The 24,179-nt window shown below is 43.2% G+C and overlaps 1 protein-coding gene across 1 annotated transcript in view; it reads left to right on the top strand.

Annotated features, from left to right (window-relative positions):
• MICU1 (mitochondrial calcium uptake 1) overlaps positions 1-24,179 on the top strand; it is a 171,302-nt gene that overhangs the window by 136,177 nt on the left and 10,946 nt on the right. The window contains exon 10 of the mRNA XM_066620365.1: positions 448-556. Within this exon, the coding sequence (XP_066476462.1) occupies positions 448-556 (109 nt within the window). The remainder of the gene's footprint in view (positions 1-447; positions 557-24,179) is intronic.

The following is a 24,179-nucleotide window of genomic DNA, read 5'->3' as shown; positions in this document are numbered from 1 at the left end:
AAACTTGGCCTTTTGCTTTTCAGTGGAATAACTGTATCTGCTCCAATTCTAACATGTCCATGTAAACAGTGCTAATAAGATTAGTGTTGCCATAAAGACAGTCCATTGGTGAGCATTTGGAAACCGTTACCCCTGACCACCACCTCATTTTGGAATTGGTTGTCCTTGTTCACATTGACCTGATGTGCTGGAAAAAGTTAAGTAGATGTTTTGAACGAAAGCAAGCAAACCAGCAGTATGCTTATTGTAAATAATAAATGAAATCGTAGGTGGGAGTCTCACAAGTGAATCATCAGCTCGCATTTAAATTTTAATATGCCAGTGATTGACTTAAAATGGGCCATGTGAAACCACACTGAACTACTTTCATGTTTGAGTTGCCATTCATTTACTTTGTATACATCCTGAAACTGGAGTTTTGTTGTTGTTTTTTAATTCCTCTTGCAGGGGCTGACATTTGAGGAGGTAGAGAACTTCTTCACTTTTCTGAAAAACATCAATGATGTGGACACGGCTTTGAGTTTTTATCATATGGCTGGCGCATCTCTTGATAAAGGTACTTAACATTTTATGCACCTAGTATGAATTTTCTTTAAATGTAAGACTTATATGTTCACTTTAATAACACTTTACTTATTTATAACTGTTTTGTTTCGGCTGTACAAAATTCCTGAAATTGTTAGGTTATTTTGAAGTAAAAATAGATCCTGAACTCAAGTTGTCCTTCCAGAGTTTACATTTTTTTTAAAAAATAGCACAGAAAGGGGGGCTCATAAAAAGATCTGAAACCATGTCACGTGAGAGGTGAGAGTTGTAGAGCTAGTTTGCCAAGACACAGGGAGCTCCTGGATCAAAGATGGAGAAAAAGGCAGAAAAGAATTTGACAAGCAAACCTGTGGGGCTAGGCAGTAGCCTTAATTAGTATCATGGAGGAAAGTTAAGGCTGAGGGAGCTGGGATTGCTTTTGCAGGGGAAGATTTCTTGGAGGGCTTTTCAGCAGGCACTTGAGCAACAGTTTGTGGTAGTGCTCAAGAAAAGGGTATGAAGGAAGAAGAGAGGAAGGGAAATAAAGGGAGTGATCTGAAACCTATCCTGAGTGCTGGCTTGCATGGAAGTTTTTGGGTAGCAGAGGGAATGGTAGTGCTTGACTCAGCACCAGTGGTTACCCAGGCAGTCTACAAATAGCAGCAAAAATGGCAGTGGAAGCAGCCATGGTAACAGCACAGCACACAGGTAGACAGCAGAAGAAGACATATAAAGGGTCTGTGACCCAGCTTTTTATAGACAAAGCCTCCATTGGACAGCATAGAAGGTAATGGTCACCAAGGTCCATTTCTTTGTGTCTTGACAGTCTGTCCCTGGTTGAAGATGGGTGCCTTCTTTGTTTTAATAAGAAGATTGCGGTCTTGTGATCACTCTGAAGGCCTGTACCTTGGTTATCATACAACTCTTGACTGAGTTTGCAATGAAGTCATAAGGAAAGCTGAAGTTGAAGGCACTTCTTTGATGATCCCTAATTGTTTTGCTTACCTCAAAGTCAGGTGGCTCCCAGGATGTGGCTTGGCCCACTGATCTGAATTTGCTGTCCAAGTAAGATACAGCTGGTTATGGAATTTGCCAGAAGTCAAGGTTTCTGTTATGCAAGCTAGAAATTTGCAGACAGTGGTTCCTCTAATGAAGTGAAATTTGGCCTTTTTCCATAAAGGCCTGTTGATACTTCCTTGCCATTGGCTCAAGCAAAGTACTCTCGTAATATGAGAGTGGCCTGGGTCATGTTCGTGTGGCTCGTTCAGTAGCATGAACACATGTAGACAAATATGTCAGGCACCAAGGTGGCTTGGCCTGGTATCCCATCCTCAATACCAGCCAACTTCACATATCAGCATAGCAAGTGCAGATTGTTTACACTGCTCCTAATCATGAATAAATGATGCCATTTGCAGCAGATAACTTACATTTCACTGTTCAACCTTGTTAGCTATGCTGAAATCCAGTACAGCAGACTCAAACTTTCCCAGAGTTGCTGCAAGATTTTCAGACCATGTTTGTTATTAAACAGGATCTAGATGATAAATAATATAAAAAAACCAATAGTAGCATACTTCATGCTGACGTAAACATGAATTTTGTACACCATCCCAGTTTTATATGACTGTTCCATATTGTCAGTGCCAGCTGGTATAATGGGAGAAAGCTGAAGCTTTTTTCTTGGCAATACTCTTTTCATCCTGGAGAGAGATTTGGGATGTAGTTTTTAAAAAACAGTTTAATGTTTTGTGACTAGGATTGAGGACAATGGCACATTTCTGATGATGATTGATGGTATCATTATTCCAACTGTTTTTCTCAGTTTGGTGACCTGTGTATACAGTGTGCCCTCCTAAGCAAATTAGCCACTCCACTAAATAAAGGAAAGGCTTTGCTTGCTGTTTCTCTCAAGTACCTAAATAACACAGGAAGGTTAATCTTTCCTCTAGTAATGCGCTGAATGGGAAATAGATTGCCTGGCTGTCACAACAGTGCCTTTATTTGAGCATTAAATATAATGCATGCAATGTAAATCATTCCCAACTCCATGTCAGCATTCTCTGTTTGGAGGACTTTAGCAACATTGTAAATTGAGAAAAGTGGGTGGAAAATGGTAATACAAAACCCAAGAATAGCCTCCTTTCCATACTTTCCCCACTAGTAATTTCAATTTTAGTAGTGTTTTTAAAAACACAGTGTATATAGCTATAGAATAATGCATGAATCCAGTGTTGTGTGTTTGAGAGAGAAATCTTAAGTATTGAGATACAAGTTCTGAGAATGCAACAGCACCACAGCCTTTAAATGTCAAATAAACCAAAAGCAACTTTGGCAAGCTTATCCAGTGGAGTGTCATATACAGTCTTAAGCCTAAGCGACCACTGTATCTTGCTACAGCTCTGTTTATAACAGATGGATGTAAACACACTTGAAGTTTTGGAGGAGATTCTTCCTAAGAATCCCCCAACTCCTCTCTATACTCATCAACACTGCCCAGCCATCAAAACATACTTTTCTGAAGGAAAAATACTTCTGGGGCAAATGCTGTTCTCCTTTTTACTCACACGTCCCTTTTACATACTGCGTTGCTTGTTAAATTCTTGAGAAGTTTTAAAAGCAATCTGAGAGATCCATGGAAGTAGCTTCCTGGAGGAAGTTGGCCAGAAAACATAAGGGGCTTTTAGTCTACCTTTCTCTATGAATGGCTCTTGGTATTCCTTTCTTAACTTATTCTTCAGAGACAGCAAGGGCAGAAACACTTCTGCTCCCACTGCAGCTGTGTCATATATCCAAAACCATTCTGGGGCAAATGCATAAAAACAGATGTCAGTGGAGTCCAATTAGAATGCTTTCCAATAATCTCCATAAGTACTGAGAGTGAGGGAAGAATTTCGTGTGTTGAAATCAAACACTGAGATGTCTAAGTCTGAAGAAGGCAAGAGTCTGGCCAGTGACCTGCTCTTCACCAATGCTATGCTTTGTGTTTCTAATGAACTGAAGCAAATGCTGGATTGATTCATTGCACCCAGTGCTCTCTGTTGTTTGATTCTCTTGTGATAAAATACAGCTTCCTTCACTGAAGTGAAGAAATTGTTCCAATTGAAATGATTGCAACTTTGAGGAAAGACTATTAGGAACAATTTAAATGAGACAAGCAATCTCTGGAGATCATCAATTTTGCTTCTCCTAAGTCTCTCTCTGCTGGCAAAATTCTGGGATACACTGAATGCTGCTAAGTTCAGTGTCTCTTCTGGTACTGGCACCCTGAGGTCACGCCTAAAGATTGGCGAGTGCTGCTACCTGAAAATCTGTAATGGAACATACATGGGTGTTTTTGTATGCAAGGTGTGCTCATCACTGAGATTTGGCTATTGCTATCTTATTCTGTGGGGTAAATTACAAAGTCCCTCCACTGCTGGGCAAACACAGTAATCACTAGCAGTTGTTTGGCCCCACTTGTAGGCAAACTCAGAAGAGGAATAAATGCTGACAATTGGAATTAACAGATCAGTTCAGACTCTTACCACCTTCAGAAGACAGATGCATTCAAAAGCCCAATATCAAAGAAATATACATTGGGCAGCCATTCAGCAGCTTTCAGAAGTATTAAGGGCCTTGTGGTGATCCCTAGGATAGAACTGAAAGGGACCCAGACTTGCCACATAAATATAGTCTTCCTCCCTCCTCCAATTAGGTCAACATAGATACAACATGCCACTGTCATATATAATTTGATATTTTCTTTGCTACCACCAGCAATGTGAGTTTAGGATCATAGTGCCAATACTTACCCTCAGCTGGAGGTCTATTGATTAGCTGATAGACCCTCTTGACTGAGTTGCCTGCATGAGGGGGAAAGAGGGGGGATTGTCTTGACCAATGGTCCATTCTTGGCTATTCTCCCTTCTTTGCTCACACGCCCATGTATATTCTCTCTCATTACTAATGGGTGAAGCTAAAGAAGCATGGAGGCAAATTGCTCTTAAGGTTAAAGGGTTTGTGTCACCCAAAACAAGAGAAAAAGGTTTGTTGACATCAAAATGTAAAAAAAAATGAAAGCGATGCATTATCACATTCTGCACTTGAGATCAGAGGCAAAGTTCAAAAGCAATAAAAAACAGTTTCTAACTAAAAACTTCCCTGATTGGAAGAATCTACTTACAGTCATCATCTCCTGATATCAGAGAGATTTTCTTAGGTGGTAACCCTGACCTATCCAGACAGGATCACAGCTTTCATTCTGACTTGGCTGTTATCTCACAACTTAATGTTGCCCATTTAGGGAATGTTAACCTGCCCCGCCCCCCATTTCTGAAAGGCTGATTTGAAATTATCAGACGCTCAGTTTCTCTGGCTCAGAGTCTGTTGGGCTGACTGGACCTGTAGCCTAGTGTGAACTCAACCCAGTGGAGATCCTGGAAGGTTTTGATCAAGACTCTGGTTTTCCTGGTGAGAGAGGGCATTACATATTTTCAGGGGAAAACAATACATGATACATGGAACTGGAGCTCTTGGTAGAGTGGAGGAAATGGCAGGCTGATTCCTAGATTAGCTTCAGTGTATCTGGGTGGGCTGTCATTTAGGGGGAGAAAAGGGGGTTCCTCAAGAGAGGAGAACTGGGTCACGACAGGCCTTTATGTAACTTTCTCCCAGTCATTTGTTTAGCAACAGCATATTCTGATGGTAAAAGATTGTGTGCGTCTACTATATTCCAAGTCATGATGGAATGCAAAACACTCTGGTCACGTTGCTGCTGCCTTCTTGAGTAAGCATTTTGTGATTTAACAAAATTAGTGTTGCAGTGTATCACAAGTCTGAGTATACAGTACGTGAACATATAGAACTCGGTTAATATGTTTTCCATATCTCTTGTCATATGTCCTCACACCTCTGAGTTTGTAAATGTGGCATCCCTTGAGACCATAATTGTCAATGGTTGTTGCCACTATCCAGAAGTGTTAGCGGTTTTGAATAATTGGTCTCATAATGAGCATGATGCACATTTCTTGGCTGATAGTGGTGGTATCTCATGGAAGAGTATCTTTGCTTCTGTTGTATCCTGCAACAGGATACAGGCAGACTCTGTTGGAACCTGTTCAGTCTTTAGAGCTAGTAAACATAGAATTATAGTCACAACCCATCATGAGGGGACAGGACAATTTGCCAAGTCTGCTGGAAACATTAATACAATTCTGGTCATAACTCACATTCCTACAGCTCCTTTAGAGGGGAAGATGTAAGGGCTGGATAGAAGCTTCAGGGGATTAAGAAATACTAGAGATGATTGATGGGCAAAACTCTTGTCAATGCATTTAAGACACTAATCAGCGACCTTGAAGAAGCTTCTTGCTAATTCATTTGTTGAAGTAAACTCTGAAAATAACTGCTCTCTTGGTAAGAATTCTCTGTTCTGATGCCACCCCTTCCCTTCCCTGGTTCAAAAAGTGAAGAATTGAGGCCATCTTTGCCTCACACCTTTTAATTTCTTGTGAGCTTTCTCTCTCTCAGTATATATACACAATAATGGCGGAACCAAAACTACTCCAGTGGCTTTTGGCTTAGGTTAGTGGTTCCGAAACTGTGTGCCATGGCTGCTTGGGAGCCATGGAAACCAGCCAGGGGAGCCACGGAATCCTTGCAAAAAAACCTACTGCCCTATACAATATATAGAACTGTAGCCCTAATGGGGAGCCATAGCCAATGGCCTAGTAGGTCAAGGGAGCTGCCAGTCAAAAAGTTTGGGAATCACTGGCATGGGGTGAACACCAGCTTTTTCTTCAGGCCTAGCCCAAGCTGAACATACACCAGAAATTTTTGCCTCTCCCTTTGTTTCTTTCTTTTTTTTCTCTGTATGTGTATCGATGTGACCCTGCCACCTCCTAACAGCCTTGTCCTTATCCTGCAGATCACCGCCACAATTCCTTTCCTGGCTCTCATCTTTCAAAGACGCTAGGGGACAGAGTCTGGGGAAAGAATGGCCATAGAAAACTTTCCCACTCCCAGGATCTGCCTCCCCCTCTCCCACCAGCCTATATAGAAGAGAGAGAGCTAGGAGAAATATTGTATTTGCAGGACTGGAGAATGAAATAAGTTCCCACAATGGCAATCCTCACTCACTCTGTTTCTCACAAGGGGAAATGGGCAAAGATCGCTAGGGTGCAATCACCTTCCTCCTCAGCACTGCTGAGTCCTTCTTCTTGTTCATTTTCCATCCCTTGTGGAGAGTCAGCAACAGGAGGGGGATTGTGATAACAGCATAGTGGGTCCCTAGAGGTGGTGGACAGACTGGAGTATGGAGCACTCTTCACCAGTTAACTACCCAGCCTGCTATCTGAAGCTGCTACTTGCCCTCTGGTTCTGTATCTCTTATTTTTTCTTTGTGGAGGGTGGGATGTATGAACAGACATTATCATGTATGAACATTCAGATAAGCCCTATACTGGGGGGAGAGAAGAATTCATGAAGGGCTCGATCCTATGCATGCTTACTCATAAGTAAGTCCCTTTGTGTTCAGTGGGACTTACTCCTAAGAAAGTGTATATAGGAATGCAGCCTAGGTCTCTCAAATGTTTGATGCCTTGGTTGCAGAATGTTTTGATGTATCCAACTAATTTTAAAAAGCTAATTTGTTCCCCATCTTTTAAATATTTGTAGTACTAGTTAGGTGCCTAAATACACATTTAAAAATCTGAAATTCCCTATTAGTTTATGAGTGTGCTGAGTGCAAGTTAGTATAAAGTTCATTTAGCAGTGTGACAAATCTTGGATGTATTGATTTGGGCATTTAGTCCCAGGGATCCAGTCTTGCAAAGAACTTCACCAGGGCTCAGTTTGAAAGTGATAACTAGGGAATACTGCATAATCTGTGAGAGTGCATTTTACTTTAGAAATTAAGGCAATTTTTCCCGAGAGTTGAGAAAACAGTTAAAATTCCACTTCCCATATGAAAATGTAATTGTCCTATTTTATCACTTTTGTATCTTACCCTTCCTTCAACAAGGTCAGAGCTTTATCCTCAGAACAAGACTCTGAGATGGTTAGTCTCTAAAACAGGAATGTCAACTCATTTCATACAGCTGACCACATAGTATTCTCAAACCTGCTGAGAGCTGAAGTGACAAAATTAAGCAGGAAGTGGCATCATTAAGCAGATGATGGCCAGAAATAAATTTGACTCTCCTATGGCCTCAGCAGCATCTCCCTCACACCTCTTGATCTGCCCCTTTCCCCATAGCATTCCTTGTCTTCTGAGGCCACTTTTCCCTCCCAGAGCCTTGGCATAAGTGATATTTCTGAAAGAGTCACTCTGGGAGAGCCCAATTATCATGAGGGCTAGATAAAAAGCTTCTGCAGGCCTCATGTTTGACAGCCCAGTCTAAAATGTTGTTAGTCACCCTTAGTCTAAAATGTTAGTAGTCAAAGATCATCTAGGACCAATACAGATACAAGATTTAACCATGGTTATGCATTAGGTTGAATGCCAACACCATGGTTAAAGATTGGCCTCAAACTAGAAGGTGAAACCATGGTTTCAAATGAGTTTATTAACTATGGTTTGCCTAACTATGGTGAAGTATTAAATTGGGGAACAGCCAACCATGGTGAAGGCAGTTTCTTCTTTCCCTTGGACTCTGCTTGCAAGGTGACAGGCAAGTTACTCTGGCGTCTTAAATGCACCTTCCAAGAGGTATGGGAGCTGAACTGTGACAAGTTCTGTAGGCAAGCTGAACTGTGGGTTCACTGTATGTTTGTGGATCTTAACCAGGGTTAAAGTGACAAACTACAGTTAGTACTAAGTGTTATGTCTGAAATGAGCTCTAGAGAGCTTCATGGCTAAGCAGCAATTAAAACTAGAGTCTTTTTGATCCAAGCCCAGCACCCTTATTAGTACATCATACTTGCTTTCAGTGGGGTAGCATAATAAATTACACACATCTGAAATATCACAGAGAAAGGGGTTATACATGTAACTGGCTTGAGAAATGAATGGTTATTGGTAAGTCAGAGGTTCTCAAACAGTGGGTTGCAACCCACCAAGTGGGTAGCGTTAGGATTTCAGGTGGGTCGCAAGAAACTGGCAGGTGCCATATTAGAAAAGGGCAAAGACCCGGGCAGCACCATTTTAAAAGAGAGCAAAGCCTGGGCAGAGGGAGGGTGCTAATAGCCACAATAGTCTTTGGAGCCCAGGTCTACGAGGCTTCTTGGTACAGAGCCCAGGTCTACCCAACCGCAGTGGTGTCGCTAGGGAGGTGCAGGGGGTGCGGGCCGGACCAGGTGATGTGCCAGGGAAGGTGATGCACCCTGGGAGGATGATGCGCTAAAATCACGGTTTTAGGAGCTTCCCTATCATGCCATATACCGTTGGATGCGGAATGTCCAGCAGAATGCAATGTAAAAAACCCGAGTGAAATAGCCCCTTTCCTTCAAAAGTTATGGCCAAAAAAGGGAAAGAAAAAATGCATGGAACCCTATGGAAAGTGAAAGTGAGCTGTATCATGCGTTTACTTGTGGGTAGGCGTACTTGCCATAGTCCGACGGAAAGGGCAGGCTGAGAGGAATACAATGACACCAGAATGGTCCCGTTCCAATGAATGTAGCCCCCCAAAAAACCCCAAGAATGAGGTCCCTCCCTCCCTCCCTCCCAGCTGCAAGTGTATTCAGCTCTGTGGAAAGCGAAACAAAGCTATGTGGCCACATTTACTTGCAAATAGGCAAACTTGCTTTATTCCGTCAGAAAGGACAGGCTGAGAGGACTCCAACAATGTCAGAATGGTCCTGATCCAATGAATGCAGCCCCCAAAAACACTCGAGAAGGATGTCCCTCCCTCCCAGCTGCGAGTCTGTGGAGCCCTATGGAAAGCTAAGCAGCCTCACGGTCGTGTTTACTCACGAGTAGGCAGATGCGCCTTGGCTGGTGGTCAGGCCAGGCAAAGGGGAATGTGAGGACACCAGAATGGTCCCAATCCGATGGAACTGGAGCGCAACAAATGCTCCAGAAGGCAGCCTCCCCCCCCCCCAATAAAAAGGACAAAAAAAGAGGCTTGAACTGTTAAGGGGAATGTTTTCTATTTTGCACTTGTAAACCAGGAGGGTCTTTATCTTGATATGCCTGAAATAGAAGAACTTTAAACTGGGCACTGGGGAGGGCTGGAAATCTCACTGATTCTTTTGGCGGGGGCATGTTATTGCAGGCAGACTACAGAGAAAATTCACTTGGTGGAACAGGACTAGCTCCCCCTTATTTAATTATTTCTTTTATTTTAATTTAATTATTTATTTTAATTTGCTTGATGATGTCACTTCTGGCCATGACATCACTTCCAATGGGTCCTGGACAGACTGTCATTCTAAAAAGTGGGTCCCAGTGCTAAATGTTTGAGAACTGCTGCAGTAAGGTGTCATAAGTTGACACGGGGTGTGTGTGAGTGAAACTCTACAAGTTTTCAAAATCACTAAAATCAGAATTTGGAGGAATAATACCATCATGTTATATATCAATCAATGCGTAATTTCATGCAGAATGCAATGAAACAATCCACATTGAAATATCTGTGTTCTAACAAAAGGTGCAGCCAAAAAACCAGTAGGGGCGGGGCAATGGCACATCAACACGCCCACCACCTGGGCCGTTGCCCCGCCCACTGCATGGGGTGCAGGCCTCCCGCACCAGGTGACATGAATCCTAGTGATGCCACTGCCCAACCATGTGGCATTGGCAGCTAGATAAAGTAATATTGAAAACCAGGTGCACTCCTTAAGTCTCTCCAAAATCTTTGAAGTATATAAAATCCATTGTAGAAAATGCACATCTTTGTATTTTGGTTCACACTAGAATCGACCAAAATGAACCTCTGCAGCAGCTGTAGCCCCACAGCTGGATCCCTGAGCTGCTCCTTCATGGTTATAGGATCCACAGGCCAAAGAGCTAATGAGGCAGGCCAGTTTCCTCCCAGATTTGATACTGTGTTAAGGAGGGTCATGGATGCATTCTTGGACCTGGTGTGCAAGGCTTGCAGCAGCAAACACTGCATGCATGTGGTTGTTCCCCAGCATCATGTGCAGGCAGTGAGTTCAAGTGAGATAGGAAAATGTCAGGTCCCAGGAACTTTCTGGGCCCCCTCCTTTGGCTCTTGGGCCCCCTTTCTGACCCTGGGCCCAGGTACAAATTACCCCCTTTAACCCCCTCTCCTAGGCCCTGCCCCCATGTGCTTGTATCTTGCCAGCCAGTCAGTCATGGAGGCCACCTCACCCTGGCAAAGATGAAGGAGAGCACTATCACCATTGCCACCTCTCACAGCCACAGCAAGCAAGCACTCCTTTCCAGTGTAGCTACCCCACTGTTTGGCTTCTTTTAGCAGCTAGGAGGGGAAAAGTGGGGCATCCCTATCTTTCTCCTTCAGCAGTGAGGGGGATGCTCCACTGCTCCCCGACATTTCTCTGATGCACACCATTAAAAGTAATCAAGCCGATATTATGCATCTCTCCAAGTGCCTTGGCCATCTCTTCTGCACTGAGAATATGTCTGAGAAGCTACAGATGGGGTTGGACTAGATGACCTTTTACGTAGCTTCCAATTTCATGACTTTGGTGATCTTCAAGGTTGTACGTCAAATGTGCTGAAAGTGAGGTCAGAGCATGCGACTGAGAGCATTTTGGTGATATTCAGTCAAATGGGCTGAAAGTAAGTACTGAACATATGTATTTTGTTCGAGATGTTGTTTTATTTTTATTCTTTTTGCTTGATAGCAATGGTAGCAGGGGAGGAGAATTGTAAGAAGCTTCTGAGCTTCTGAGCTGGAAAATTTTCTCTTGTCATTTACAGTTTGAGTTGCTAAGTAAGATCAGTGATATCACTTCCTGCTTGATGACATAACTTCTGGTTCTGGCATCACAGTGATGTCACTTCCTGTTTGATGATGTCACTTCTGGCCATGACATCACTTGCAGGTTGATGACATCACTTCTGATGAGTCCCAGGCAGATTGTCATTCTCAGAAGTGGGTCCCAGGATGAAAAGGGAGAGAAACACTGTGCTAAGTCATTTCCAGGCTGTTGTTACTTCTCCCTGACACTGAGGAATGAAACCCTGATGAGATAAGAATCCTTTCACAGTGCGGTCTCTGTTGATAATGCTTATGATCTGGCTAGAATCTTCTAATGCCCTTCAGTGTGTGTAGAACAGTTTAAGCAGTAGATTTGAAGCTTCAAAAATTGCAGTAAGAATTTAAAGACTGAACCACGCCGTACTTGCTAATTTACAATGCACGATAAGACATTACACATGTTGACAAAATTTTTCCGTTGGAAATGGAGAGTAAGTTCTAACAATATAGGGTTTGGAACAAAATGTAAATAGCTTAAGGTTGTAGCTAGCTTTGATATGAAAAGATTGATCTTGTACTTATGGAACCTTGAATGTGAACATGTTTGTTTTATGAGGGTGTTTTCTCTAAAGAAGCCAGCCTTTGTGTCTCAGACTCTGAAAGCCTTCCAGCCTCAGAGACTGATTTGCATCTTGCTTTTATCATTAAGAATGTAGCGTGCTTTAGAGGGCATATACAAAAGGCAAACCCAAATTGCTGTGGGACTCATTATTGCCATTCAGGAAAAATAATAATAAAGCTGTTGAGGGAACATAGAGAGACTTGGAAGGAAAATAGGCAAAAACAATCTTAACACTGTGTGCAGCTTAGAGAGCATAAGAATTATTCATGTAGCTTTTTAGGGCTAAGTACAGAGTGTGTCTATCAATTAATAAATAGTAAGCAAAGGTAATATTATGAGGTTGGAGAGAAATTGTCGTAATTGACTAAGGTAAGTGCTAATTAAAGCTATAAAAACTGTGACTGTGAAAAGCAAATAAACTCACATTGACAAAAACTGGGGATAAATCAAGCAACATCTGAAGAGGGGGAATGAAACCCTGGCAGAGTTGGGGTGAGCAGCAATGAGTGAAATGTTATTCAGGTGATGATTTTTTTATAATGTCACGTCAAATAGTTTGCAGTTGGGTTGTACTGTGGGCCTTTGTGGTTGCTTGGTACAGCCATGGATGTGTCATGATAACTGAAGCAATATTCTCTTCCTGATAGGAGAGACAGACTTGCTTGAAGCCCTGAACGTTTTCCTTGAGTCTTGCTACAGCATGTTGACCTCTCAAGGTTGTGCAGGTATAAGGCAGCAGGGCTGTTCTGAGGTCCCTGGCTCCCCCCTGTCCTTCAAGAGCTCTTATCCCCAGTTGTAGCACTGAACTTCTTGAATGCTAACAGAGCAGTGTGACTTTTGCTGCTGCCCTAACACAGAATACAGGCCCTTTTCATGGTGCCAGAGCAAGGGGCCTGTAGTATTAATGGTGAATATGTTCTGTACATCGAGTGATGAAGAAACCAAAGAATGATTTGCTCCTATTTTGTTGCAATTCCTCACATATGTGGCTTCCTATGCACTCTGATCATCTTCAGGCCTTGCACCAGGTGTCCTTGTGTGGCAGCCCGCCCTGCTTCATGGCATCAGAGGACATATGGAGTATCCGTCCAGCTTCAACACAACTGTTGGTGATGTCCATTCCAGGTACAGCAGAACCAGCAAGGATCAGAGTGGGCTGGCTGGGTCAGCTGATCAGAAGGTGCTGAAGGAGCAAGAGGCAGGAAACTTCAGAAGAGATGAGGTTAGGCACTGGTTGAGAGGAAGACAGGAACAGAGACAGGGATGGGAGTGTAATTGGCAGTACTAGGGCCAAGTTCTATCCTACTTTCCAGTGCTGATTCAGCCGTGTCAAGTGGGCATGTGCTGCATCCCGCAATGGCAGAACAGTCATGGAGGTCTCCTCAAGGTAAGGGAACATCTAGCGGCTGCATCAGTGCTAGAAAATTGGCTAGGATTGGGCCCTGAGTTAGCTATAATTTTTCAGTTATGGTGTTTTGTTTTGTCTTACAAACAATTAGTTGTTTTTCCTTTGCTTCTTTTTGTGGTGTGTTTTTTTTTATTGTGAGCCTCCTTTGGTTGCCTTGAGAGGCTGGAATGCAGGCTAGAAATAGTCTAGAAATAAACTAAACACTGGGCCAGCTGCAGTTTCAGGGTGCCCTCATAATGCCCGTACAGGTGCCACCCCGTATCCATGGATCCTGTATCAGCAGAACAGAGCTGGTCTTGAGAATGAGCTGTGGGGCCATGGAAGCTGCCTGGAGATGCCTACCCCTGCAGGGTAACTACAGAACTGTATGGTGTTACACAGCGCTAGGCACTTTAGCTCTTTAGGTCTTCTCAAGCTCAAATCCTGTTGAATTGAGGAAGGATACATATCTCACAGTGCCAAAAATGAAGAAGTTAGTTTCTCAGTTTTATATGTCAACTTATCACATAAGTCATGGATAACTTCCAGTTCATGCACAGAGATTGTAATGCAGGGAGGTGAGTCCACATCCTGAACCATGACTTGTGTTTTCTTAAGGCCGATCGTCAGTCCAAAATCTTGGCAGGCCTTGCTAAAATGATCCATGAGCTGCTGGAGATCTTTGGCAGAGTGGGTTGTGACAGCTGCATTGTCGGCAAAGAGGAAGTCACGCAGACATTTCAGCTGGACTTTGCTCTCAGTCTGGAGAGGTTGAAAAGCTTTCCGTCTGATCTGATCCAGAGATATATGCCTTCTGTTGCAGTTCCAAAGGCATGCTTCAGCAGGACAGCGAAGAAAATCCCATAAATGCGCATGAGCTGGAGGTTGTCCATGACTTTGTGTACCTTGGCTCAACGATCTCTGACACTCTTTCTCTCAATACCGAGCTAAACAAGTGCATTGGTAAAGCAGCCACCACGTTTTCCAGACTCACAAAGAGAGTCTGGTCCAACAAGAAGCTGATGGAACATACCAAGATCCAGGTCTACAGAGCTTGCGTCCTGAGTACACTTCTGTACTGCAGCGAGTCATGGACTCTTCGCTCACAACAGGAAAGGAAACTGAACGCTTTCCACATGCGCTGCCTCCGACGCATCCTCGGCATCACCTGGCAGGACAAAGTTCCAAACAACACAGTCCTGGAACGAGCTGGAATCCCTAGCATGCATGCACTGCTGAAACAGAGACGCCTGCGTTGGCTCGGTCATGTTGTGAGAATGGATGATGGCCGGATCCCAAAGGATCTCCTCTATGGAGAACTCGTGCAAGGAAAGCACCCTACAGGTAGACCACAGCTGTGATACAAGGACATCTGCAAGAGGGATCTGAAGGCCTTAGGAGTGGACCTCAACAGGTGGGAAACCCTGGCCTCCGAGCAGCCCACTTGGAGGCAGGCTGTGCAGCATGGCCTTTCCCAGTTTGAAGAGACACTTTGCCAGCAGTCTGAGGCAAAGAGGCAAAGAAGGAAGGCCCATAGCCAGGGAGACAGCCCAGGGACAGACTGCACTTGCTCCCGTTGTGGAAGGGATTGTCACTCCCAAATTGGCCTTTTCAGCCACACTAGACGCTGTTCCAGAACCACCATTCAGAGCTCAATACTATAGTCTTTCGAGACTGAAGGTTGCCAACTAAAGGATCACATAAAAAGTTCATCTATGCCAAAAGCCTATCTAAATACAGTCTTATTATGTAATGCTATTATTTCTACCATGCATACTGACAGATGTATACCATTAGCACCTGTGCTTTCAGTCTTGTTAATCTCTGGATTATTGCTAGAAACATAATCCACTTCTGAAGAAAGACTTGATTATACTTGGGCCATTGAATTGCAGTTGTATGGAAGGCATGCAGTGTAGGTACTAGGATTATTTTTTGTTTTATGTTTTTACCAATAAGAAAATTGAAACAGCAGCTTTTGGTAAAAGATAGTAGCACCCAGAATGTCTGGGCTAATATGTTCTGTTTGTATACATGCTTCCTGAAATGTGTAAATAAAACTAGAAGTCTGAGGGTAATAATAAGGCATTTATATTCAGATGTTATATTCAGAAATAATATCCAAAACTGCATATAATGTACCAGTAGTTAACAGTGTTTCTCTCTTTCCAAATGTCCCTTTGATCTTTAAGACAGCTTTGTATTAACTGCTTTTAGAGGAGACTAAAATAATCGTTTAGGATTTCTGCACGTTGAGAAGTATTATAATGTTTTAAGCCTCGGCTGCTTTTAACCCCCCTGGATCACCCTCTGTGTTGTTGGCTTCACCCCTTAGGAAAGGTGTTTGTATCAAAGGCAACAACCCAGAAATACTCCAAGGGCTGCTGCCTCCACTCTTCATTTCAACGTTTAATTTCATTGCCAGCTTTGTTGATCCACTAGAGACCCTAGAATTGACTTGTTTTTCCACTTGCACAAATCTGGGCCTGCTACAACATCCATCCCTCCTAAAAGAAAACCACAGAAATAACTCTGAGCGTTTAAGGTGTTTTTGCATGTGGCTCCTTCCACAAGTTAGAATAAAATAAATTGACAGAGGGTTGGATATTCTGGTGTAAAGTTCCTGTCACCCTCTTGGTGGCCAGTTTGCAAGGAGGGTGTGCACACTGAAAGCTGGGCATAGGCGCTGTGAAAAACTGTGTCGCGTTGGAACAGTCTGCCTTGTGCAGTCGTGGGCTCTCCCTTGTTGTAGGTTGTTCAGGCAGAGGCTGGACAGCCACTTGTCAGGGTGCTGTATTAGTTGTGTGCACTGAATGACAGAAATGACCTCTAAGTCGTTCTGACTTTAACGGTCCACAAAAGCAGCAGCAGAGCCCCTGTACTGATGAAACTAGAGAGCAATCCTGACCTGGAAGCTGTTATAAAGATCGAGAGGCTCTAACACTTGATCTGATTTGGCCTGTTGCTATTAAGATTTTTGCTTCTTGATAAACTGGTCCTCTTGTCACTTTCCTCCATCAGGCAAATCTTGATGGAGCCACACAAGTTGAATCTTTGTGGTCTCAAGTACAGGAGTTCTTGCAGACTTTACTATTGGCATTGGTAATGAGTGGCTTCCTTACATCTAGTGGTTCTTTTAACAGAACAAGATTGCATACCTTTGTCTTTGTGTCTCCATATATCCAAGCAGTCTGTTGGTTACTTCAGCTAGCCTAAAGAAACATAAAGTCTCCTCAAAGCACTTCTGTGTGTCTTCTCATGGACTTTTTAAAAACAACTTGAGACAGGTCCTATTCTACTCTGTCTTAATAAGGATTAATCTTTAAATGCACATCTGCACACCTGATTACATTGTGAAGTTGGTCTGCATCAGTTTCTCTTAGTTCATTGTAAATCAGAATCATAATTTTGGTCTCTGATTTTTCTGGCTATTTTCACCTTCTTTAGACCTTCCTTTCCCCTGTAGAGGATCCAATTGTGGGCCAGCACCTGAGTGCTGGAACATTTTAAGAGTTTTCATTTACCTTCTCTTTGGTTTCCAGCTGACACAAAGAATGTGGCTTTAGGCTGCTGATTGAACCATGAAACCTACCTCATTGGCCAGAGCAGGCAAGTGAATGGGCTCAGGTGACCCCCCCAAGTAGTTAATCCAACTGGTAAACAACAGTAATGTCCAGAGTCTTCCACAGACCATGTCAGAAAGCATAGGATGTCTCCAGAAGTTCTTGTTCTTAATAAAATTCTCTTCTAGCAAGTTTGGTGAGAAAAACCTGGATTAGAATTTACAAGCAGAATTTTACTTGAATCCTTCTGTTGTGTGGGGTTGTATGTAGCATGTTTTAAGCATATACAGTGGCGTTACTGGGGGGTGCGGGCCGCACCGGGTGACGCATGCAGGGGGGTGATATGTGCTAGTGACCAAAATAGCTAAAGTTGTGGTTATTAGGAGTAATACCATCATGTTATATACCATTCAATGCGCACTTTACAGCTGAATGCAATAAAAGAACCCAGAGTGAAATATCTCCATTCTATCAAAAGTAATGGCCAAAAAAACTAGAAAACAAAAATGCAGCTGTCTTATGTAACAAAAAATTCCTTAATTCAGAATGGACCAATGAGTCTGATTGTTCAAAGAGCTAATGAGATGTTAGCGTGGAACCAATAAGGTGTTTGTAAGGCAACACCCTGGGGGTGTGTGACACCACTTGTGACCAAAATGGCTAAAAGCGCAATTTTTAGGAATAATACCATCATGTTGTACACCATTCGATGTGTAATTTGCCGCAGAATGCAATGATAAAAATCACATTGAAATATCTGTTTTCTATCAAAAGGTATAGTCCAGGGCTTTTCAAACTGGGGCGTTGCAACGCCCCAGCCTGAGGGCCCTGGCCTCTGCCCCCTTAAGGGGCGGGGGCAGGGAGGAGACAGGGAGGAGACAGGGAGGAGGTGATCCCCAGGATTGCATCGCTCAGGGGGCTGCAGGGGCTTGGCTGTACTTACCAGAGCCTCCTGCAGCCTCCCGGGGGTGTGGAGAGCCCTGCACAACCATCTGCAGGGCTCCCCGAAGCTTCAGAAGTGAAAGTAGAGCGATCATGGAAAGCTCATTTTGTGTAAGAAAAAGAACACTGGAAACTGCTAAAATGGCCCTTGGCCTAGATTAGAATATGGTCAACTGCCTGCTTGTTAATGCTTCTGAAGGTGTGCCCCAGTTGGCTCACCTAGAATGCTAGCTTCTGTTAGAATGCCTCAAAGAAAAGAGCTCATTAGTATGTGTTGAAAATCATATTAGCTATTAATTAATTAATTAATTTAATTAATTAATTTAATTAATTAATTAGAAAAGTCGTAAAGTAAACAAAAGCTTAATAGGTGCTCTGAGAACTGGCTCACAAATGTGCTTGGAGAACACAGTGACCTAGTTTGCAGGGTCCTCATGTAAGCTCACCTACCATTTGCTAAAGCTGCAGTACTGAAAGCACATCCAGCTTTTCCACCTGCTGCTGACCTGGTTGTGGCATGGAATGGGAGTGTGAATCTAAAATGCTTTTTGATGATGTCACTTTTGAGGAGGTAAAAAGAAAGAGAGGTAGGGAGTGGTGAACAGCAACACGTATGGGGGGGGAAAGACTAGAGGACTTCTGGCTTTGATAACAAAATGCAGTTGCCAACAATCCTCAATAACCAGATAAAGTGGTAAAGGCTTTTCAGTGCATTTAAATTTAGCCCATTTTATTTGCAGAGTCAGCCCATTCTTCTGCAGAGAAGCCCATTGCTTCTTGTTGGTCTCAACTAGGAGATTACTTACTCTGGAGGAAAGTCAAGTCTTTACTGATTTCTTCACAGTATTCTTTCTTTTCTTTTTTTTAAAAGTAGCACTATTTTATCGCTTGCTGAACCTACAATTTAAACCTTTTATTTGAAGTTTCCACGGGCCTTTGGTGAATAGTTGCCTTGCGAATAGGTTTCAGAGCAATTTAAATGGGCAAGGGCATTGCTAGCTAATTTAGCACCAAATAAAATACTGTGTGCAACTGTTAATATTCATTCCACTTTCATTGGATTGTGGAAGAGCAATGCCTCCGCAGCTTGGAAGAGCTCTAGTGTGGAAGTACCCTTAGTTATTGCTAAATGACACAGGGGATACTTGTCACATGCAGAATTTGAAAGCCATCCCAAGAGGACTGGTAGCAAGTCTGTGCCAAGTTATTAAGTGTGAATAGAGGATCATCAACAACATTATGCAGGGATGTGCTGGTCCCATCTGTTTCATGTCTGCTTGACCCAAGATTCATTAGGCAGCAGGACAATAACAAACTGTTTTTGCTCATATTCTTCAGAGGCACTTGGGAAGGCAGATCAGAACATACAGAACATCAACACTTCCTCTGTTTTATCTGCTAGTGTTGGAAGTGTTCTTAGCAGTCTCAGTAGGAAGGTGCGCCCTGATTAATACTCAGTATTGTATGGTGATGTGTGTAGGAACCTTGGGATTAATCGACTACCCTGAAAAAGTTAAAAGGAGAAAAAGGAGACAAAGTTACTGTAATTATGATTCACATAATAAGCTGTTTGAGGCACATGCAGATAAATTATGTCACAAAATAGAGCTGTAGAGTTCTTTTTGTAGTACTAATGATTATCTTCATCCAGTGCATCCATTAGTTTGAATTTGAGTTCATTATCAAGTCAAGTGTGTTGCATCTGCTTCAGTGTAATTTATGCCTAGAGGGGACCATTCAGATGAAAAGCATGTTTTCAGATACAACAAGTGTGCATGTTTTATAATTTTTTAATAGCATAAAACGCTTGGCAGGCTGTAAGTGGACTTGGCTTTTTCCTCAATATATCTATACTCATTTTCTCCTTGAAACCTTGAGTGATGTGGCATAATTTGCCATGTGGCTATGTGTGAGCGTTGGTTACACATAATGAGGTTCCCCTGCTGTTCGCTTGGCAAAAGAAGACTGATTCTGAATTGTTTAGCCCCACTGAGCCAGATTTTCTACAGAAATTGCTTGGGAGTCAGTTCCCCCCCCCCCACCTTCTTCCTAAGTAAATTTTGACACACTCTGCCCATCCACCCCTCCTAATGAGATTAAGAGCTATTCACAAATTCATCACCAAATGGAACAGAGAGCAATTCAGAAATGCAGGAGATGTGTTAATGGAACTTTTCCTGGGCACTTGCAAATAAAGGGACTTTGCTTGTGCTTTCAAGGGAAAAATGCTTAGAGCATTAAGACTACATTTCTCTGAAGGATAAAAGCAAAAATCACAATTTAGTAAGTAAAGTACATCCACAAGTGCCTCTGGGGTTTTCCAGCTCAAGAATATAAACCTTGTCTGTGTGCTTAGAGTATTGCTGTTACTTTAGCTGGTAACAGGAATGTTGCGCACTGAATCATAATGAGACTTTACAGAATCATGTATAGTAGTACCTTTTGTGTCTTTTGTTATGTCTGAAATACTCAGGAACACTTCTAAGAAGGTATCACAGTCTCAAGATGTCTGAAACAGTAGCGTCTTAATGTTAGTGCTCATATCAGTCCTTTGAGAAGGAAGGGTGCAACCGTGAGAGATTTTTCTCCAAGAATTCTTTCATGCTGTCAAACACACACCCTCTGTTTTCTCTTCAAAATAGGTAAAGTGTGCTGTGGGTTACCAATGTAACATTTTCTCTGATTATTGCACAAGGGTGGGATTGACAATAGTGCATCTGTCAGGACAAAGAGATGCAGACCTTCTGTTCCCTTTGTAATGACAGAACTGCCTTCGCCCTGAGACCAGCCAAAGTTGGCTTTATTTTTGCAAATAAGTTGGTTGAATCTGTGTAGTGGGATAATATTTTAGAGCAGTGTTTCTCAAACTGTAGGTCAGGACCCACTAGGTGGGTCGCAAACCAATTTCAGGTAGGTCCCCATTCATTTCAATATTGTATTTTTAATATATTGATGCTACCATGGTATATGACTGCATTTGGGGAAATATTACAGTTCTGTACTTTTAACAGGCTGCTCTCTATATGCTTTTAACAATGAAAGTCAGAGGGGATTACTCCTGGGTATGTGTGGGTAGGATTGCAACCTAGGATTGTTAAAAATTTTCCTGCTTGATGATGTCACTTTCTGTCAAGACATCACTTCTGGTGGGTCCTGATAGATTCTGATCTAAAAAGTGGGTCCTGGTACTAAAAGTTTGAGAACCACTGTTTTAGAGTATCTGCAAGTATGGTGAGGATTGCATCCTTTTTTCTCCTCTTTTCTGGACTTTTTAAATCTCTTTGGCTGGAAAGGGTGACGTTCTATTAATTAGACATTATAAAAGGAGACTGCACCTCAGTGTATTCAGTCTGCAAGTGTTATAAATGCACGCTTCATAGACGGTTTCAATGAGGCGCCTACTACATGGTGTCATCAACAAACAGATGCAGTTCCTCTCTAATTGTCTGTAAAGAAGTGTTTGTAAAAATCTCTCACCTCTACAACTGATAATAACCCTACAGTTGTGAATTTACTGAGTGCCTGGCAACAACTGGGCACTGAATTTGTGTGAGCTCACTGTGTACAGGAATCTAGACCAGACGGAACGTCAAAGCTCTCTGTGACATGAAGGATGCAATCCTAAACAACTCTCCAGCACCAAGGGCAATGCAACTTTGAGGTAAGGGAACAAACATTGCCTTACCTTGAGGAGGCCTCTGTGACTGCCCCCCAACTGCAGGATGCAGCACTTGCCCTACTGGCACAGCTATGCCAATGCTGGAAGTTGGTTAGGATTGTGCCCAAAATGACTTTGTACATTAACTTCATGTTGCAGTGTCACATTTCACATTTTGTATGGTTGGTGTTGGTTAAGAAACCAACTGTCCACTTCCTGTCAGTGTTCTCTCTGTAACCTTCTGCAGCGTTACCAGCTCTAAGTCTAGTGTTCTTAATGTCTGCTCCCATTTTCTCAGTGTTCTGTAGCAAGAAAAACAAAAAAACTGTATTTTGCAAAGACTTTGCAAACAAAGAGGTGAATCATTTGTATGATGGGGGGATGTGTGAACTGTGGAGAAGTAAAACCATGGACATTGGGGGACACCTAAATGCACCTAGTGACCTGTCACCAGCCTTTGGACTACAACACTTGGAGTATTGATGGATCCGTTAATGTGCCTTGGTTGCACCAATGGCTTTCTACCAAATGTGTCTCAAAGATGATTCTGTCAGAAAGACTTGCCTTGCAATTAGATTTGTCTAGTCTACCAAAATATGCTCTCTATCACAAGGGTCGGAACGGTCAGATGGCACAGAACATGGTGGGACATGCTCAAATATTACTCTAGTGCAGGGGTGTCCAAAGTTTTTGGCAGGAGGGCCACATCGTCTCTCTGACACTGTGTCGGGGGCCAGGAAAAAAAAGAATTAATTTACATTTAAAATTTGAATAAATTTACATAAGTTTACATAAATGAATATATTAAAGATGAAGTTATATTAATGAATGAAGGTCTTACAATAGCTCAAGGCCTATAAAAGGCCTTGCACAAAGCAAGGCTGGCCTTTCCTTTGCTGCTGCTACTGCATCACAGACATTAAACAGCAAGCAGTGGAAGGAGCCCTCATCCCACAGCTCACGTTAAAGGTCAAACAGTCACACTCACGCAGAGAGCAGTTGTGTCAGGCCAGTGTGGGCTCCAACAAATCTCTGGAGGGCCAGAGTCTCATTGGAGACTGTGGGCTCCCTGAGGGCCGCATTGAGAGGCCTTGAGGGCCGCAAGTGGCCCCAGGGCCGGGGTTTGGACACCCCTGCTCTAGTGTATACTGTACACTTTAGGAAGGTGAGCCAAACTGAATTTAGATGAGTTGGATTTGTCTGAGATTATGCCCCTTTCTTTTTGTCTTCTGACCAAGAGCTCACTTTTAGGGTGTCTCTCAGTTTGAGCTTACACTTAGAGCTGCAGTTTTCAAACTCTCCCAGTGTTTGAAACCCACAGTAAGTCCTTGCGGGAGTGGGGGAGTGAGGCAGTGGGGGCAGGGGGAAGGCAGCAACGCAGTCCCCAGGATCGCGCCACTCAGGGGTGCTGCAGGGACTGGGATGCACTCACCAGTCCCTGCAGCAGCCGTCTTGGAGTGCAGGGAGTCCTGCGCAAGCCACTGCAGGGCTCCCCAGGTCAGCAGAAGTGAAAGTGGAGTGATTGCGCTCCACTTCTGGTTTTGCGGAAGTGGAGCATGATCGCTCCACTTTCACTTCTGCTGACCTGGGATGTCCTGCAGACACTCGTGCATGGCTCCATGCACCCCAGGACAGCTGCTGCAGGGACTGGTGAATGCACCCCAGTCCCTGCAGCCCCATTAGAAGTGAAAGTGGAGCGATCGCGTTTAGCAGAGGCGCGATCACTCCACTTTCACTTTGGAAGCTTTGAGGAAGGCTGCAGGAGGCAGGAGGAAGCTGTAGAAGGTCACGCAGGGCTCCCCGCACCCCTGGGAGGCTGCAGGAGGCTCTGGTAAGTACAGCCAAGCCCCTGCAGCCCCCTGAGTGGTGCGATCCTGGGGATCGCATCGCTGCCTCCTTCCTGCCTTGTTGTCCCCGCCCCTTAAGGAACTACAACACATAGGGACTACAACACTGAGGCCAGGGCCCTCAGGCGCCTGAGTCTGTAAACCTCTAACTTAGAGGATCCATCTGCTCTCAAATGGCATGCACACAGTGTACTGAATCCAGTCCCATATAACTTCATTCTCTTCCCCCCCCCCCCAGCTTGTAACATGAGTGGGGAAGCTGTATATTGAGGAGGGAAGGAGCAAGTGGGTATAAGATACAGCATATCTTCTATATCATTGCGATATTTTTTAAAAAAAAATTCTAAGAGGTGAAGAATAGCAACTTGACTGTTTACAAAAAAAAAAAAAAGCTACTCATTTTGCCATAACCCTTGTTGTCCAAAGTTACCTTTCCTCTGATTATTAACTTCTTGGAACACTTTTGTACAAAGACTGTTTTGTACCACTGAACAGGAAGACATCAAAGGAGCTAGCTAATGGTTGACTCTGCAGGGCTTCACCTGTCGTCAGCCTGCCAAAAAACAGTATTTCTGCTGATTTAGTGTCCTCCTTAGCGCAGGTGTGGGTGGAAGGAAACTAATGATGGGGGAATCGTAAGAAAGCAAAAGGAGAACATAGGAAGAAAAATCCTGAACAGGCATTTTTTGAAGGAATTGCTTTCATAGAGGTTACAGGACAGTGATTTTTAAAAAATAATTATTATGAAAATCTACTTTTTATAGTTGGTTAGTTCATATGCTCAACACTGACATTCTGTAATTAATCTA

The sequence above is a fragment of the Tiliqua scincoides genome, chromosome 3 (genome assembly GCF_035046505.1).
Source record: "Tiliqua scincoides isolate rTilSci1 chromosome 3, rTilSci1.hap2, whole genome shotgun sequence".
Classification (NCBI taxonomy): domain Eukaryota; kingdom Metazoa; phylum Chordata; class Lepidosauria; order Squamata; family Scincidae; genus Tiliqua; species Tiliqua scincoides.
Note: the sequence above shows the minus strand (reverse complement) of the source record. Positions and strands in the feature narration are given on the sequence as shown.